We start from the raw sequence: 17,710 nt of genomic DNA on the forward strand, positions 1-17,710 counted from the left end.
GAGACTAAAAGACACGGAACCACATAAAGCAGATGAAGCCCTGCAGATAGAAAAGCAACTCGGAGAAACAAAGAGAATATACTATGCTTTTTTTGATATTGAATATATACCAAAATAAAAGAATATTCAGTATCTTCTGAGAGAGATCAGATGCAAAAAGTCTCTGGACTACTGTTAATTCCAAGTTCCATAATTTGCCTACAGCGGATTTCAGGCTACCATTAATCCAATTCAAGCTTTCAAATGCAAGCTGGTCACCAGGAACAGGCATCAGAACAACAGACTTTAAAACCTTAAGCATATGAAGTTCAAATCTATAGGCATTAACAGCTTTGATCTAAAATAGTTCAGGTCTTCATCTGAACACAGGACAAACATTTGGGTAAGGCACACTGATGCTGAAAGCACTTGGCAATCACAAGCTCAGGACAGGACCATGGGAGGTTCCCACTCAAACTCAGTCCCAGCAGAGTATGAACCCTGTACAAGCCTTTGAAACTTCAGAGCGCTCCGTGGAAGCTGTACAAGCAGCCTGATCCATCTCCACACAAAATGGAGAACCAGTTTTAAAAAAGGGACTACATGCAGATATGAAAATGCTTTAAATTCTACTTCCAAGTATGGCCTATATGTTGCTATCTAATGAGACAGATTGAAAATCAAGCATAAATCTAAAACTATGTTCTGCTAAGATATAGCTGACATACCAGTTCTGAATCACATCTAAATCAAGTCAAATATCAAATCATCAGAAAAAAAAGCTACTCTAATGAATTCTCATTTTTTGCATACAAAATACAAGTAATGACAAATCATAGTTTTTAGTCGTCTCTTCCCCTTAGTGGTTATAAGGGAATGCTGTAAACCATAAGGGGCAAAATGCTATATGCAAAGCTACATAGTTGAATGCACTTCTAAATTGTTATTTTAAAAGCATAGACAAGCCCAAGTTCAAATATTAATTGCTTTAGATAAATACTGTTGGAATGATTTTATCCTTTTGATTAAAAGTTCCTTACATCAGATGTTTACATGAACTGTCAGGAGCTGCCAAATGCCAGATAAGATAGCAACCCTTGCCTACGCAAACGGTGCTCACACATATACACAATGTTAAACAAAATGGACAGTTACGACAACGAACAAACTATTTTATTTTTGTTGATAGATAAGAACATCCCATTGAAAATAAAGAATTAAAAATATATTCTGCTACAACAGTTTGCAGGCTTGAATCTCATCCTATAGCACAGGATGAAATTCTGGTACTGCAAAATCACAGTAAACCCGATGCACACAGGTGCACACAAAGCCTTGAACAAGTATTTCTACCCTTAACAGTGCCATGTACAAAAAGCTCATTCCATAAAGCCAAACAGAAAATTTAAACATCTTTGTTTTCCTTATGCCAATGTAAAAAATAAAAACTATTTTCAGTCAATTACTTTCACGTAAATTGTACAAGTGGTCCTTCTTTTTACACTAAAATATCCTGAAATTCAGCATAATAAAGCATGGAAGTAGAAACAGTATACTGAACACCCAGGGAATGATGTTTTCCCCATTATGTAAGCTGTAACTTTCATATTGTTACACCAACACTCAACACAAAGAAAAAACACACTGTTTCTCCAGTCAGTGCTCTGACCTTTTCTTACTATAAAGATCATGTTTGTGTTATTCAGCTACACATACATGCACCACAAAAGATATGCAAAACAAATCAATACAGATAACCTTTAGTGTCAAATGTCTAATGATGCAGTAATAAAAACAATCCTCATAGCCCAAATGACCTGCTAAATTAAAATCGCATTGCAGTCACTCAAACTAACAAAATACTTGAACACTTGTGAGTCACAAAATGTTTCATTTGGCAGCAGCATCTCTGCTGAAACCTGAGGAACATCAGACTATTGGTAAGGCAAGGCATTTTCGAACAAGAAATTTGTAGAAAATACATTTTTGCTATATGCTTTCATATAAAAAGGCAATAAGAAATATAATAAAACCTACCATTTTAGGACTACACTTTCCCTAGCATATAGTTTTTATTACTTGCACTATTACATACAGTACATTCTGTTTCCTACACAGAAAGTATACTTTCTTGTCCCCGATGTATATTACAATTGGCAGTGACAACATACCGGTTTATTATCACCGCTCATTCTTGTAGCTTATATAAACAGCACCAAATTTACCCAAAACACACTTATCAGTTACATAGTAACACTTCCTCATAGGAAGCCTAAGCCAAAAACATCAGAACCAAACACGCATCTCCAGAAATCCACCAGAACACATGGCTCAGAGTTAAGTGATGCATAACCAAGAGTATTGCATAGTACAGGGATCTCGCCTGTATGTATCCATCCACGCATTGATTGTTTGTCACCTTCTGACTCCAGAAATGGACAACAAATTAAACAGGTGCTAATGAATATGAAAGTAGTACACAATTAAATTTACTGGTAAAAAAAACATAACAAGAAATTGTACAGTTCTCTGGTGCAGTGCAAAGTACCTTAAAACACATAAAAAAAGAATACATATGTACAGTGTGTATGTATTTTTATATATATATATATAGTATGTATTTCCCTGACACATACACATGTATATATAACCAGCATGAACACACATATCCATGCCAAACTTAGCAAAAGATGGAATGTTTAAAATGTGGATATACTGTTCCAGACAAATATGCTTGTCTCAGAACTGGCTGTTTAAACAGCCAAAATGCCCTTCTCCATGGAACATGAATATTACCTGCATAAATTGACAATATACTGTGCATTTGTCCTCATAACTTACAGAAGGACTGATAATCACACTTTATAAAAGCTTGTACTCGTATTAAGCCCTTTTCTACATAGCCCTTTCTTGCCCATATCTCCCTCACCCAAGAACAATTCATATCACTATTCCCTTTATGGAAATCTATGAAGAATAATCTAGCTGAGTATTACTCTCCTGACCAGATACAGTATTAACTAAAGAAATTAGATCTTCTATCTTAAATTCTTCTTGCAATGTAAAAGATTACAGCCACCCCTGTAAAAATTATTAACACCTGATGCTGTTTTTTCTTTTTCCTTTGGGATTCAGCTGTTTTGGTTCTGAATATGAATGTGTTGGCTGAAGTCTGTAATAGAGAATGAACTTTTCAGAATTTGGTGTCAAGAGTAGCACTAAGAGCACTGCTTTCAGCAAAAGACCCCCCCAACACAGTATAACCAACTGCCCCTCCTTGCAAAAGGGATGAAACAGTTATCAAAATATTAGAATGTAATACAGATTTTTCTTTTTTCAGCTCTTTATGCTAAACGTCTTACTGCATTTTGAGATAACTTCCAAAAACTAAGAATGGTTTACAGCAGCAAAATATTTTCAAATAAAGACAATGGCTGTGAACCTGAGAGATTAACGTGGTATGAACACACACGTTGTGGTATCCCCATCGGCTAGTACTTTCCTTGTTTAAGTCTTTCAATGTGGTAGCACAATTTTAGCGCAGGCCCCAGCTTCAGTCCCATATATTTCATTATCATATCACTCCTCAGTAACAGTAGCGCCTTCCCATCAATTTCCTGCAGAAGAAAGAGAATAAACAAGACAACACACAACTGCTTTAACAAGTTGCATGATAAAACTGAAGAGTACATTATTTTTGTTTATACTGTAGTAAGTATTTATCTAGCATATATAAAGCAGTAACTTAGTATAATTTAATATTTACTGATGGCCACTGAAATTAAAATTATTTATTTTAGTATTTTTAATGTATGAGTTAGGTATTTGAGATACTAAAGAAAATTACAGTAAGTAAAAGAAACCGACCAAATGGCCCTCGGAATTAGGTACTAAGTGAAACAAAAAGTGAATGGGTCAAGGAAAAAAAGCTGAAAAAGAAGGCCTGTGCAGTTAGAGATTAAATGATCCAAGCACTGAGGCCTTGCGCTGAACCTTGAACACAGCTGTGGGAGGATTCTGGCATGCTCATGCAAACAGTCACATAGAGGAAGGGGTTATAGACCATCTAAATCCATGAAATAAGACAGATCTATGTCCAGGTTAAGCCAGACATTGTTAGGACCAAGACCAAGGACAACTTAGTCAAATTTCAACTGCCTTGTTGAGAAGTTGCTGAAATGTGACAGTCCTCAGCTCTTAGCAGCATTACATATTGTAGACAAGCAGTTAGTTCCCTAAAACAGCATAAGGAAAACCACTTTAAATAAATAAATCAATCTGACAAAACAAGTGACATTTAGTCTTGTTATACAACTAAGAATAAAACATCAGACAGGAAGTCCCGTTAAAAGTTATTTTGAATTTTCCTTCAAATCCAGCTTACTCTGAAATTTAACTGTTAGTAGCAGCTAGTGCAGAACAAGGATGAAATGCCTTTGACCTCATGCAGAAAACACACACAAGGCACAAATCAATAGAGAGTTTGGTGACAGGGTCTACTAAAGAGAAGCCAACCTCTTTTTGGAGGGTTAATTTCATCATATATGATGAAATAACAAAGCTAAGCAATCTGCCACAGAAAAGCACTGTGAAAAGGAAGAGGGGAAACTAAAAACAGACACAGTTTCTCTCTCTAAATACAACATCTAGTTAGACCCTATGAAACGCTGCACATTGTTAAAACAGACAAATTAAACTTTTACTATTAATAATCAAGTGTAAAGCTTAAAAGGCACAATAGCTTGTCTACCCTGGGATAATCAGTCTACAAACAGACCTTCTTAGAGAGGAGACATCTAAATGGACTAAGTACCCCATACTGTACAGTACCTTCTCCAGAGGTACTAGGGATGATAACTTACATTGTCCATCAGAACACGGAATTCCAGTATCATGTTACTCTATATAAACTGGAAAGCAACAGCAATTTATTTAAGTCTAACAAGACTGGAACACAGAGAAAACATACCACAGTAGGAGTTCCAGGGGAAAAAAAATAATTTTCAGCCTCCCTCTAATATACAAGTGGGTAGAGTCTGCTCTACCTTTAATTGCAAATACAGTGATAGACATGAAAGCTGTATTCTAACAATTAATGTGATATGTAAAATCTACAAGAACAGAATGGATATGCATCATACATGTCTCCTAAAGAGTTCTGCGTGTGGAGCTAGTGCCTGTGGATCAGCTTCTTTCACAAAACGCATTACTTCCTCTATTGACCAGGTGGAAGGATCCTTATTCAATATTCTTGAAGGTTCCCTTTTTAGTGCATTCAGATCTGGTCCAGTCGTGGAACTTGCAGCTTATAGTATAAAAATATTGTGAAAGGAAGAAGTATCACTAGTCTATACAAGGATAATACATTTCATTTTACAAGACAGTCTTAATATTAACAACAGACTTATTTTGTTCACTCTTTTGCAATATATTAAAATGAAAGATGTTTTTATTTTCCTCCAGATAACGTCAAACTGTTTCATTTGTCTTTAAATGCCTTATATAACTGCTGCTATTTATAGCAGCATAAGCATTAGCACTATGTCATACCTAGAAGGATCAGTTTGATATTTGGTTCCTGGGTCCCAGGATGCCAGTAATTGGGAATGTGGCGAAGGCAAGGTAAGCTGTGCAGACAGAGGGAGGGACAGGAAGAAACCCTATCCCCATATTTCAGTAACACAGTAATAGTTGATAAGATGCTCCAGAAGTGAGCTGCATATAACCAGCACTCCCCAGTCAGGTCTGCTGCAGGGTCCATAATAGCAGTGAGAGGAAAGTGCAGCAGGCAAAATCCCTCTGGCTTCCACAGCAGTATTAGTTTTAATAAGCTTAAATTCTGTATTTGAAGCTCCGTTAGCAGGCTTGACGCATTTGGCAACAGCACGTTTCACTCCATATGCAAGCTTTTCAATGGCAAAGTACTTTATGCATTACTCGCGGATTTTGTGTGTTAATAAAAGCAGTCATATTCTTTGGAAAGTTTAGGTATATAGCATACCTTCAATCCTCCTCTGTATTCGATTCCTACTAACTTCATAGTAATTGCTGTTCCTGGCAGAGCTCAACGACAGCCTGCGAAGGATTGGGACTGAGTTTGAGGTAGCAGTCACTGGCTGAAGAGAATTTCTGTAATACGTTGCATTCCCTGAAGTACGGTATTCAGTGGAATTTCGACAGGTTGGGCTTGAAGGATTTACTGAATTAAGCGCAGAATCCATAGAGTCCTCAGAAAATCGGTGTTCTTTGGAAGTGCTGTTTTCTTCTATAGGTAATGTTTCTGCTACATAAAAACAAGTATCGATCTGTTGGAAGCGCTGGACTTAATAACCTTGTTATTTAATTCCATGCTATGTTCTCTTCAAGATAACAGCAGATTCTAAGCCTGTCAACAAATCTGTGAAGCAAGCACAACCTAGAGTTTTTGCTCTTTTCCTCAAGTAATCAGTGGGTTCTTACTATATTTTTAAAAAGTATTTGTAATAAAAGATTGAACAGGTAAATCTGAGACAGACTTACATATATCATTTCAGTCTTATTTGTAAGCAATATGAACAGGGAAGGAACGTAGGAAAATTCTGTTTTGTAAAACTGTCTGATGTTAATATTGACACATATGCAAACTTGGTCAGCATTTCCATCATCTTTATTTAAATGCATTCTCAAAAGCCTAATCATTATGACTGTGTTTATGTTTATCTTGCAAGAGATTTTTAATAAAAGTTCTTGTGTTAACTAACAGTTGTTTAATTTGTTCTAAACAATAGAGGGAACCATTAACTTCAAAAGCAAAACAAGTGGGCAATTGTCCTTTATAGATCACAATACATCCAGACACAGTGGCCGTCATTAAAAATTGAACAGATTACATACAAAGCTACAGAAAGCTGTGAATCCCAGATACATGGTAAACTAACATTAACACATCCTGACCACGATGCTGTATCTACACGCAGTTAGTTCTTCACTGAGTGCATAACACAGTGTCTATGCACACAGGCTTGTGGAAAGCTAAACTAAAGATAAATGTAAACAAGTGAACCCACTGTGCAAGTTAAAAAAAATAAATAAATAAAAATCAGGCCTCAGGAAAGGAGTGTAAACACACTCCCCTTTTTAATTTTTATCAGTTATCTGCTAGTTTCTACTCTTCAAAACACAAATGACCTCTGCTTAGAAGTTCCATGAATTTTTAGCATCTGTCAATACTGTTCCTAAACTGCTGAAGAGAGCTCAGTTTGTTCCTTTCTCTCTGCCCCAAGGCAGGAGTTCAGTTTGTTTGATTACTAAAAAATTCCATTCTTAACCTACCCCAATTCAAGCCTGATTGGGAGCAACAGGCTATATGGGGGGGGGGGGGAAATCACTGAGAACATCCCTCCGTTCTCTAGCAATTATACATATTCTTCTCCATCTGCACTAGCCCAGCATCTAGCCTGAGAAAGAAGCTGGAAGCACCATGTATAAATCTAAAAGAAACAAATGTTGCTTTGGCACCAGAGTGAAGAGCTGGAAAATGTAGCTAACAGGTTCACAGAGGTGTAAACCCCACACTGTGATCTTGAAAATTACTCTAGGAAAGTTATAAAACATACGCAAGCAAAGCAGCCTACTCTTCTGGATAAGAAGTGGTACACTGTGAAACAAGTTCCTGAAATAAGCTTTTTACTATCCTTCTTGTATTGCAACTTTCAATTATTTCTTGGGCAAATACTGCAATTAAAACTAAAGGAAGAGTATTTTCCTAAAAAAGCTTGCAAGATTCTCAAGCACATCTTTAACTTGCTTCATGAGTTTAGTGAGGAGTTGTTAAGTGTATTTTGCAGTAATGGTCTTCAGACAACAAAATCCTGAAGGGAAATAAAGACACTCAGAGAACCATCCCCTTAGTGAATTCAGTAAGGCAAGATCTGCAAGAAGATGTAACATCCTTCATTAGACTAGATAGCTGTGCAGTAAAGCAGCTTCTAAGTACACAAGCCCTTCTTTGATTCAATATTTCCCCTAACACCCTAAAAGCTAAATGTAGTGACAAAGAATGTAAGAGCTAAAACAATATTTGGCTATTTCTCTTCTCAGGAGAACCCTTTTTTGCCCCAAAATATTCAAACACTTTGGTTTATAATAAGAGCCAAAACAACCACTGCAAACTTTCTAGTTTGTCAGATCTGAATCGAAAAAAAACAAGAAGTGGCTACTGAGGTTTTCAAAGAAAACATTAAACCTCTTTACACTTGTCAGCTTGAAGCATTTGCAGCAACTTGCTGAAATGAAAACAAAGCAATCATTCGACAGAATTTCAGGAGACCAAAAGGCAGAGGTAATATTTTAAATAGTTATACAAAGCTGTACAAAGCTCAGAAGTCTTGGAATGTAGAATGAATTAATGGAGACAATATTGCCCAACAGGAAGTTTCAACTAGAATATTTAAGCACGTATCAGCCAACACCACCCAATGTCTTAAGAATGAACCTTTTTAAAGCAATCAAGCAGAGGGCCCTAACAGGAGATAATAGATTTTTAAATAGTTGTTTTACTTTATCCTTTTCAAGATTTTAAAATTTGTCTATATTACATAAGAATCCAATTGTGTTTATTCCAATGCTATGCTAGATTTCTCTCTGATGTTATACATCTTAAATTTAACAATATTGAAAAGGGCTGGGATCAGATCAACTCTGTTTTTTCTTCGAAGATACTAACGTTTGAATTAATATAAGTCCTCAGTTCACATACACAATATGGGAAAGTTGGCTTATTTCACTGGGCCATCACAGCTTTTAGAGGTGCTTCTGTCCAACAACTGTACTGTCCCATCTGCTCCCTTTCCATCCATCTAGATTCTCTACCAAAAAAAAGCCAACACACAAAGAAACAGCTGCAATCTTGTTGGAAAAGTGCTCATCTCGTGTGACTGCTGATTCAACACTGCTGTCTAGCAGAGCTTTGCAGTCAACGGGGCAATGAATGACAAAATTGTTCTACCTCAGCGTTTTGAGCAGTTGTAACAACCATATGGGAAGAGAACAGGTTTTCTCATGTTTCACTGGAGGTTCCATTGCAGAATACCTGATCTCTGGGTAGATTAATAAAAGACCTATAAAAAATCTTATAGTTCAAATGTAAAGATGGCAACAGACTAGTTTAACACAAGAAGTCTAATTCCTGTGAAGGAATCATATTTCGATTTTCTGGAAGCTCCTCCAGGACGTAGAAGTCAGAAGTTCTGCTTCGTACGTAACTGGAGTGATGTAATTGGCTGCAGTAGTAAGAACACTGTTTTCAGGGGGAGATTGTAATCCCCCCCCTTTATCTTTCATAACCTTAAGAGGAAACTGTTAGAGAGCAAAAAAGCCAGCGAAAACCTGCAAAACATATCCCTGAGCAGATCAGAAGGAAAATGAGCTGTTTGAAAGACCCTTTCCCACAATTATTCCATTTTGTCTTCAAATGATATTTCAAAACAACTATTTCAAGGCAACTATGTCTCAATGGAGCCAGAACTTTTTTAGGACAGATCTTTCTTGCTAACCAAGCCATGACTGACCGCTATGAAATTACCTCCAGATTTTCAGCAGAGGACATTGCCCTAATGGAAAACACACAACACTGGAGAATATTTTGCCTCTTGAAATGCACAGAGTACAAACTCAGACCTCTGAAATCATGACAAAACATTTATTTTATTTATTTTTTTCTTTTTTTTAGTTCAGGTAACTGCACCTTATAATAAACTACTGATTTAAAATACATTTTAAGGAATACATCGATTTAATCTGTAAAAGGGATCCAGTATCAACCTACTCAATGAGGATTAAAAAGCAGTATATGCCTGCATGTTTGCTTTGAGGGAGATTTCTTGCAAGATAACGGAGGTCTAACTCAAACATTTGTTTTGCTCCAGTTTAAGCAATTCCATCTCAGTATTTTTCATCAAGTTACCCAGCAGAAATAGCTGACTTAATTCCACAGACATATTGTACACCTAAACAATACTACTTTGGGAAACAGTTGTGTATTTATTATTAATTTCTGTTACCTCCTCCTATGTATTCTCTCTTATGTATTATATACATAGAAGTAAATAAACTACATATATATAAAAGAATAAGTTGTACCATTTTAAATAAACTATCATTTTGAACATTTTAACTAGACATCCTCTTCTTTAATTCTAGTCCTATGACTTTTTAACCTGCACAGAAAGAGATTATTCTGCCCCCACAGATGCCAATATACATAAAATGATCCAAGGATCTCCAAAAAGAAAAAAATAGTATCATGGAACAAATAACTAATCACTGTCACACTTCAAAAAAGCCCCTTTGGAAATTCTGTGTAACTATATTGCAACAAGAGAAAGTATATGTCAGATGGGATGAGTCAAAACAGAGAAGTTGCTATGGCTTAATGAATTACGTAGTGAATGCAGAGTACACTTGTGTAAGTCTCTCTCACTGAGGTTTAAAGCAACATGCTTCACATCTGAGGTGGACTGAAAGTAGATGCATGCTTAGTTACTGCAGCTTAGCTGTCATGCAGGAAAAGGTGCTATTCATCAGTAAACTAAAGCAATCTAACAGCTAGCTGCCACAAAGAGGTTAGTTTGCTGCCCTTTGCATGGCTGTATTTTGCTCAATCCTTCCCTGGGCTCATCTGACGCCATGGCAAGTCAGTCCAGAGAACTAAACTGCAAAAGACTTTTTGCTTCACCAAATTTTTCTCTGTGTTTTGGCTCACTGGTCCAGCTCACCACCCAGTCAGTGAGGTGTGGGAACCACTGCAAGCACAAGAAGGCAAGGAAAGCAGGAGCACCTCAACTTTCAGTGGCAGCTAGTCATAAATTCAGCTTAACTGTATCATCAAGCTACACCCTTATCACTTGTTGGCCCCAGTCCAGAGCTATTAGAGTTGCTTCCAGTTTATTTTCTAATCCATTTTAAGGCAACTGGCTTTTTACTAAATTACCATATATGAAGCAGATCGCTTCATCCATCACCCATCTGTCTGAGTCCCTTCATGAAAAGGGCCAGCATGTTTGGGTGAAGGACTTCTAGAACCTGCAGTAGATCTTCCATAAGCGCAATATTTGTGCCACTCAATAATTAACATACTCTTTCATCCTGACCTGTCAAAGGCTGGAGACAAACTAGACACGAGTTGTACTTGGTCTTTTTTGACTGGAAATACTGAAATCATAAATAATCCTCACATATAATCCAAACACAATGTAATTACCCTCAGATGGATGAGCATCATTTCTGGGAAGCTTAGGGGAAAGAGGAGCAGTATATGGTGGAGAGTCCTGAGAGTATCGTTTAGCACTTCTGTTTTCAGATATTTCTTCTTTTGCTGTGAAGAGGAAAGTCACCAGCTATTATTCTAGCATAAAAAAATTTATGGCGGAAGTCAAGGGACAAAAGCAAAGACATACACCATAGGCAATCATCAGGTTACAGTTCAGTTTCTTGTGTCACACAGACTCAGTCATTTTGATGCAAACTTTCAAAGCTGAAGAACAGTTTAGCTTATACTATCACCATCCAAATTACCTTGACTCTAACCACTCTTATGAAAAGAGTTAAAATTACAGACTTCCATATGACAGACAAGATGAACAAAATTTCTCCATCACAAAGGGAAAAATAAGCATTTTCTAAAGCAGCATCTGGATTTTAGACTCAGTTCTAAGATGGCTATGAGGAGTTTCATACCCAATATGAATCTTCTGAAATTGCACTGACATCAAGCATTTCTCAGTTATGGCTCCTGGTAACCCATGGGCTGAGATGTGAAATACCAAGCTCTGCAAATGACCTGATGGGAGGTTTTAGGCAAGTTGTTTTCTCCCTCACTCTATCCTCTCTGCGTAGCAGACAAAGATACTAGCCTCATACAAAATATCACAAGCAGCCAGCTGCATAAACCACCTTTTCTATTAAAAGACTAGACAGTACATAGTAGAATGTGTAAAACTTTCAGAGCCATCAATGAGCAAGGTGAATACAGAGGGAAGAAAGCACCTTTTACTGATGTGGGAAAGGTTGAACTGAATTACCTTTCAGGGCAAGACCCTTCTTATAAGGCAGTAAGTATCCTTTTGTAAGCTTATTTTATGATCTGAACATAAATTGAAAAGATGAAATGTGACGTTTTGAGCTTGTTCTTTTAGTAGTATGCCAGCGGTACAATACATATGTTTCCTGATTTGACTGCAAGAAAGAGTCTGCTGAACAAAATGATTTCTGCACATGTGGTATGAGCTACCCCAACCTATCAAAGCACTACCGTGCTGGAACTAATTCACTAAGAACTGGAGAGTATTAATTTCAATCAATTCAAGTTAAAGAAAGATTAAAAAGCTAAATTTCACAAAGTCACCACACTTCTCAAAGATGTGGGTACTTGAAAATAACCGTTATTTAATAGTACCTGGTTTGTTCCTATCATATTCCGTAGGACTATGTGCACATCCCATGTAAGGGCTGAAAGGCTGGCTACTAAAAAGATTATCACACCGCAGGCTGTGGCAGAGTTTCTCCAAGAAACGAAGGACAAATGATGCGCTGTTTACAGAAGGAAGATTGATGGCATGTTTCTCTCCATCAAAGGAAGCTGTGAATAAGAAGATGATGTCAAACATCCCCAAGCATCATGAAATATAGTAAAACACCATCATTAACTAAAGGAGAAAACATCCATCTTTGATTTAAACTGTGCAAGACACAAGAGAAGAGTAAACACACATTATGGTATTTAGCAAATTTGCATCCACAGGACTGATTCTAACATGGTAGATCCCTGCCAGTTTACATTGGTTCTGTGGGAACTTACTTTAATAAAATAATTTTGGATTTACACCAACATAGTAAAACTTGTAACTATTACCTCATCATCAAAACCTTATGTGTAATTTGTTATTAGCTTATAAAACAGCAAAAAAGCACCCAGATATGTGCAGGAAGTAACACAAAAAGGACTCTTCATAGTATTTGTTTAAAAGCAAGCAAGTAAACAAGAGTTTAAGTTTTTTTTTCAAGTTTCTAATTGAACTGAGCATACTTGTGGTGGTGTGCTGGCACCTATTACCATTGACTGACTACAGAAACTGTCTTGCCATTTGCTATTTTACCGTTAGAGAAATCTACCCTGCTGTCAATGTTACACAGCTCAATTTCCCATTTATTTCAATAGGAGCTAGGTGGCAGACACACCACAACACCAGACACAAATGAATCTACTGCCTGTTAAACTGACTGATTCCAAAGAGACTGGACATCAGTCTGTACCTTTTATTGTTGAACACCTTCCCTGACCCCTGCAAATGTCAGACTGATATGGTCAAGGACATTTTCCTTTTTTGTGACAATTTTTAAGATTTTGAAAAGATTTAATATTGCTAATACCAGTACACAGATAAATAATTACCATTACTTTAGGTGAGAACATTAGTTTTTTCTGATTAGAAAGACATTACAACATAGCAGTTAAACTTGTAGCTAAAGCTTAGGATTAGAAAGAAGCAGCATAAACATTCCATTATGTATCACTTTGTCTTCCTGATTTTTCAGCCTAACATGCAGCTTTCTGCTGTGGACACAAGTTTCCCAACAGTAAGCAGAGCTTTAAAGGATCATGTTTAGTTGATGGCATGTGCATTTTCAAAAACCAGAAATGATAAGAAAGCCTTTACTCACAGAATCTGAATTAAGGAACTTTCTGTGTTGTTTTACAAAAGAGACAGATAATACACAAAAACAAAAAAGGTCCAAGCTTTAGCTTATTTGAGGCTTGCCTAGGAGATCAGAAGTATGAGTTACTTGCACTGTTAACATAAGCAAGTTTAGAATTAGAGCTAATGCAAGTACATGGTTTAGCATAAACAGCAACGCGCTGCCTCTCTCATTTGCTTTACTGATGGAATGGCCCTATGCACGTGCTTAAAGTTACAAATCAGTACCACAGGGGCAAATCCTGGAACCACATTTTTCCATAGCCTGTTTGGTTTATCCAGACTCTTGTGTTCAAATTAAATCCTTATGATTCGCAGTCGCGCATGTGGCTCAGACACAGAGTCCCCTACTTCCTGTTTGGGCAAGGGAGGATTGGGAAGGGATTTTGGAAGGCATATTTTTCCTTGGAAGTCAACCAGCTATGGAGAGCAAACAGGCCATGAGGCCGAACGCAGCCTAATCTCCTGACAAATATACTGTAAGTCAGTACTGTCAGCTACAGCAAAAATTTAAAATGCTTTATAATAGCCTTATGGGTCCTTGCATATAACCTTGGGGAAATTACTTATTCTCTGTGCCTTACTTTCTCATTTCGAAAAGAAGTACTGAAAAGAACAATATTATCTTAGAGTTGTCAGGAGGGTACAGCAAGAAACATCTGGGGCAATCTAATTGTTCCAGCAATACATATCATGGGAAACACACACACATAAATACTCTGCACAAACCCAGCTCCCTTGTACACTAAACACCCAAGGGCAACCCTTGCAACTCCAGCCAAGGGTGGAGGATCCAGGTCCATAGGCTCTACTGGCTCCTCTGCTTGAGGAGGACATAAGCCTCTTACTTCCCAGATAAATGCTAGGGGAAAAAATAAAAAGGACTGTTTCTGAGGTGAAATCACCCCAGCCTTTAATGATAAAGAAACGGGTACTAGGTCTTATGTGTGCAATCCCAGGCCCAGGATGAGGAGTCATTCTCACTTCTTTATCTTTTATTGTGTAAGCGTGTTTTAAAGAGCAGGTTTGAGCCAGGAGAAAGGCTGAGGAGACCTAAACTAAAAGTTTTTTGTCTGCTAGTGAAGAAACTCACCCAAGAGTCTGATTTAAATCTTCTCAAGCAGAGAATTAATCTGAACCACAGTCTATTTCATCCCACCAAATGCCATAGTCTATGAGCTGTGAGCTAAAAGGAGAAAAGGGTCTGACACCACCACCATTACTGGGCTTGTTAATCAAGTCTTTAATTTCCTTTCAATTACATTTGCTTGAATTGAAACCTTATGCATCAAGCAAAACTAAAATGGTTTGTGCTTTTGTTTGAGTAAGAAAAGATGAAAAAATCCTAAATTCAGTTCCATTCAAAACAATTATTTTCTTTGGCAGCTGAACCAAAAGAACCCTCTAATTATTCACACATATTCTAGCAAGATTATTTTATCCATGTACTCATCAGCATACAGTTTCTTCCTATGGCAGATATAATACTTGTCATGAAAGTTCACCAGTCCACAAAAGATACCTTTAAACATAAATTAACTGATTTTTATTTATTTTTATTTATTCAAAAAAAGCACCAAAACCACTTTCAAACAAAAAGCTCTACTTTATCCTGTAATTCTTATTTTATTCTACTGTATATTTCCCCTTCTTCCTCACCGTTCACACATACAGCTGGTTGTATTTGCAACATTAACCTAAGTCACATTTTGTGCTTCTCAAAATATTTCACAAAAAATTTTGATAAAATGACAGAGTTTTAAGTGTTTGCTCACTCAGCTTCTCATCCACCTGTCTGGCAAGATAAGACGACAGGAACTCGAGAACACAGGAACCCCAATGCCCTTGGTCTTGTGGCTCTCTAAAACCTGAGTGAGTTCCAAGACTCAGCTTCAGGAGCAGTCTACATAGCCAAGTTCCTCAAATTTAGAGCTACTGAGCAGGCTTCTCTGAACCCAGGCTGTGTAGCAAGGTTAGGTGCAGAATTGCCATTCATTTTCATACAGAATTTTTAAACCTCAACAAATCAGAATTAAATAGAAATTTCAAAATATCTATCTCCTCTGTGAAATACTTGCTTTCATCCATTCAGTCATAGCCCAGATAAGCCATCAGCCTAGGAATTTAGTCCCTCATGATAAACAATCACAAACAGAATACTGGCAATGCATATCTCAGAATGGATTTTGTTCAAGCAAAAGTGATTTGTCTGAATTAGGTACAGCAGGATATTAATAATTTTTCATGTATCTTGAAAAAATAAAGTAGTATAGATTTCAAAACCAGGCTTACCCAGTGCAGTTAAGCTTTTACTATACAGCAGAGAAGAAACTTCCACTTTGTGAACAAACTCATGGAGAAGCGTAAGCAAGGATTACTGAAGTTCTGGTATATGCAGGTAAGGATGCTGTGCTTTAAATATTGTTACACCTTTTTTGAAGATTTAATTAAACCTGTATTCCACTAATCATCTTTCACATCTGGTGTTAATGTAAGGAGATTAAAATAACACAAAGTCTTTCTACTGTCACTGATGGAATTATGAATTGATGTGCTAACTGCTATACAGAATATTTCCTAGACTAGAAGGAAAAAAAAGGTCAAGTAGCAGCTATTCAGTTTGAGATATAGGGATAATTTATCTGTAGACCTGCCATTAATATGTAGCAGAAATAAAACTATTCGATAACAGAGGACGTAGGTGGATGAACACTGACCTAAGATACTGCTAGAATTCTGGGGAAGGGGGAAGGAAAGAAGCAGCAATTTTTAACATATGGAATCATTTACCTGGAAACTAAACAGATTAGTTTGAAACTTTTCACCCACTTGGTTAAGGCATTAAGAACACAAACACTATGTATGGATAAGATTATGTGAATGACTTGAATTAACAAAGCTTATACTTGATTTGCACTGAATTTACTTGACAAATGTTTGGCTACAGCTGTTAAAGGAGGTGCGCAAGCTCTACTTAGTAATAAGAATCCAACAGTACCGTGTATATGTATTTTAAAACTGCTACAGCTGAATTCTAATATAGAAAATTGCTCAAGTCGTGCTGTACCCACACTGAAATAAATTAAGCAACATCAATACTCATTTAGTGAAGGAGGTCACAAGTATTCATTCTTGACTGTGCTTACAGAGTTACAAAAGTAATATAAAACCATTGCAGCTACTTCAATTCTCCAGCACTACTGCAATTCCACAACCAAGTGAAGAACAGGAAACAAACGACACAACTTTGCATACCAGTTATCATTTCCCCTCCATGATGGCCAGATTTCAGAAATCCAAAGACTGTTTTAGATTGATAGGCACAATCCACACAAGCCTGTACAGCCTGCTGAAGCACCACATTGACAGGACCTGGTCCAAAGTGATCTGGAAGCTGCTGAACCTTCTTCTTATCCAGATGAGGCCCAGAGTTTCCATGCTTGTTGACATACACACACACTGAAAAAGAACAAGCCGTATTTACTGTTGAGTTTTTCTACTTAAATCACAGCTGGTATACATGAAGAAACTGAAACTTGTTTCACAAGTTAGAACTGCAAAGAATTTTTTTAGTTTGACTCTTGACGAAGAGATGCACCGTTCAAGTCAAGAAGTTGAACATGCATACAAGCAGGCATACGCACTTTTTGAGCATACAAAAAGTTCTCTGTATTACATCGAGGTTCTCCTATCTAGTCCCGAACCCACTTCTTTCTGTTTTCTAAAGCCCTTCTGTATCCAGGCAACATAACAAAGTTACCATAATTTCTGCTTATCTTTTCTTTTGACTAAGTTCTACTCACACACTAGTTCCAGTAAAGTAAGAATTACTGACAGGTGCTCTGAACTACAAAGACTTTATGCTAAAAAGCAGGCCTAACCAAATTGCTGCCTTTATTTTTCTCATAGTTGAGAGTTGCAAGAAAGACAACCCTATGGCATGTACCTGCCATGGATGCTCATTCTGAAGCACCTATGTAGCATTAATGTGTGCGTAT

The 17,710-nt window shown here is 37.1% G+C and overlaps 1 protein-coding gene across 4 annotated transcripts in view; it reads right to left on the reverse strand.

Annotated features, from left to right (window-relative positions):
• Positions 1 to 1,142: 1,142 nt before the first annotated feature.
• Positions 1,143 to 17,710, reverse strand: part of SCML2 (Scm polycomb group protein like 2) — a 64,762-nt gene continuing 48,194 nt past the window's right edge. For all 4 annotated transcript variants that reach the window (XM_026061511.1, XM_026061512.1, XM_026061510.1 and 1 more), the window contains 6 exons: positions 16,968 to 17,171; positions 12,413 to 12,595; positions 11,219 to 11,332; positions 5,981 to 6,262; positions 5,121 to 5,284; positions 1,143 to 3,596 (listed from right to left, as the gene is read on the reverse strand). In XM_026061511.1, the coding sequence (XP_025917296.1) occupies positions 3,471 to 3,596; positions 5,121 to 5,284; positions 5,981 to 6,262; positions 11,219 to 11,332; positions 12,413 to 12,595; positions 16,968 to 17,171 (1,073 nt within the window). In that variant the 3' untranslated portion in view covers positions 1,143 to 3,470. The remainder of the gene's footprint in view (positions 3,597 to 5,120; positions 5,285 to 5,980; positions 6,263 to 11,218; positions 11,333 to 12,412; positions 12,596 to 16,967; positions 17,172 to 17,710) is intronic.

Source organism: Apteryx rowi, unplaced genomic scaffold, assembly GCF_003343035.1.
Source record: "Apteryx rowi isolate R43461 unplaced genomic scaffold, aptRow1 scaffold_181, whole genome shotgun sequence".
Lineage (NCBI taxonomy): Eukaryota > Metazoa > Chordata > Aves > Apterygiformes > Apterygidae > Apteryx > Apteryx rowi.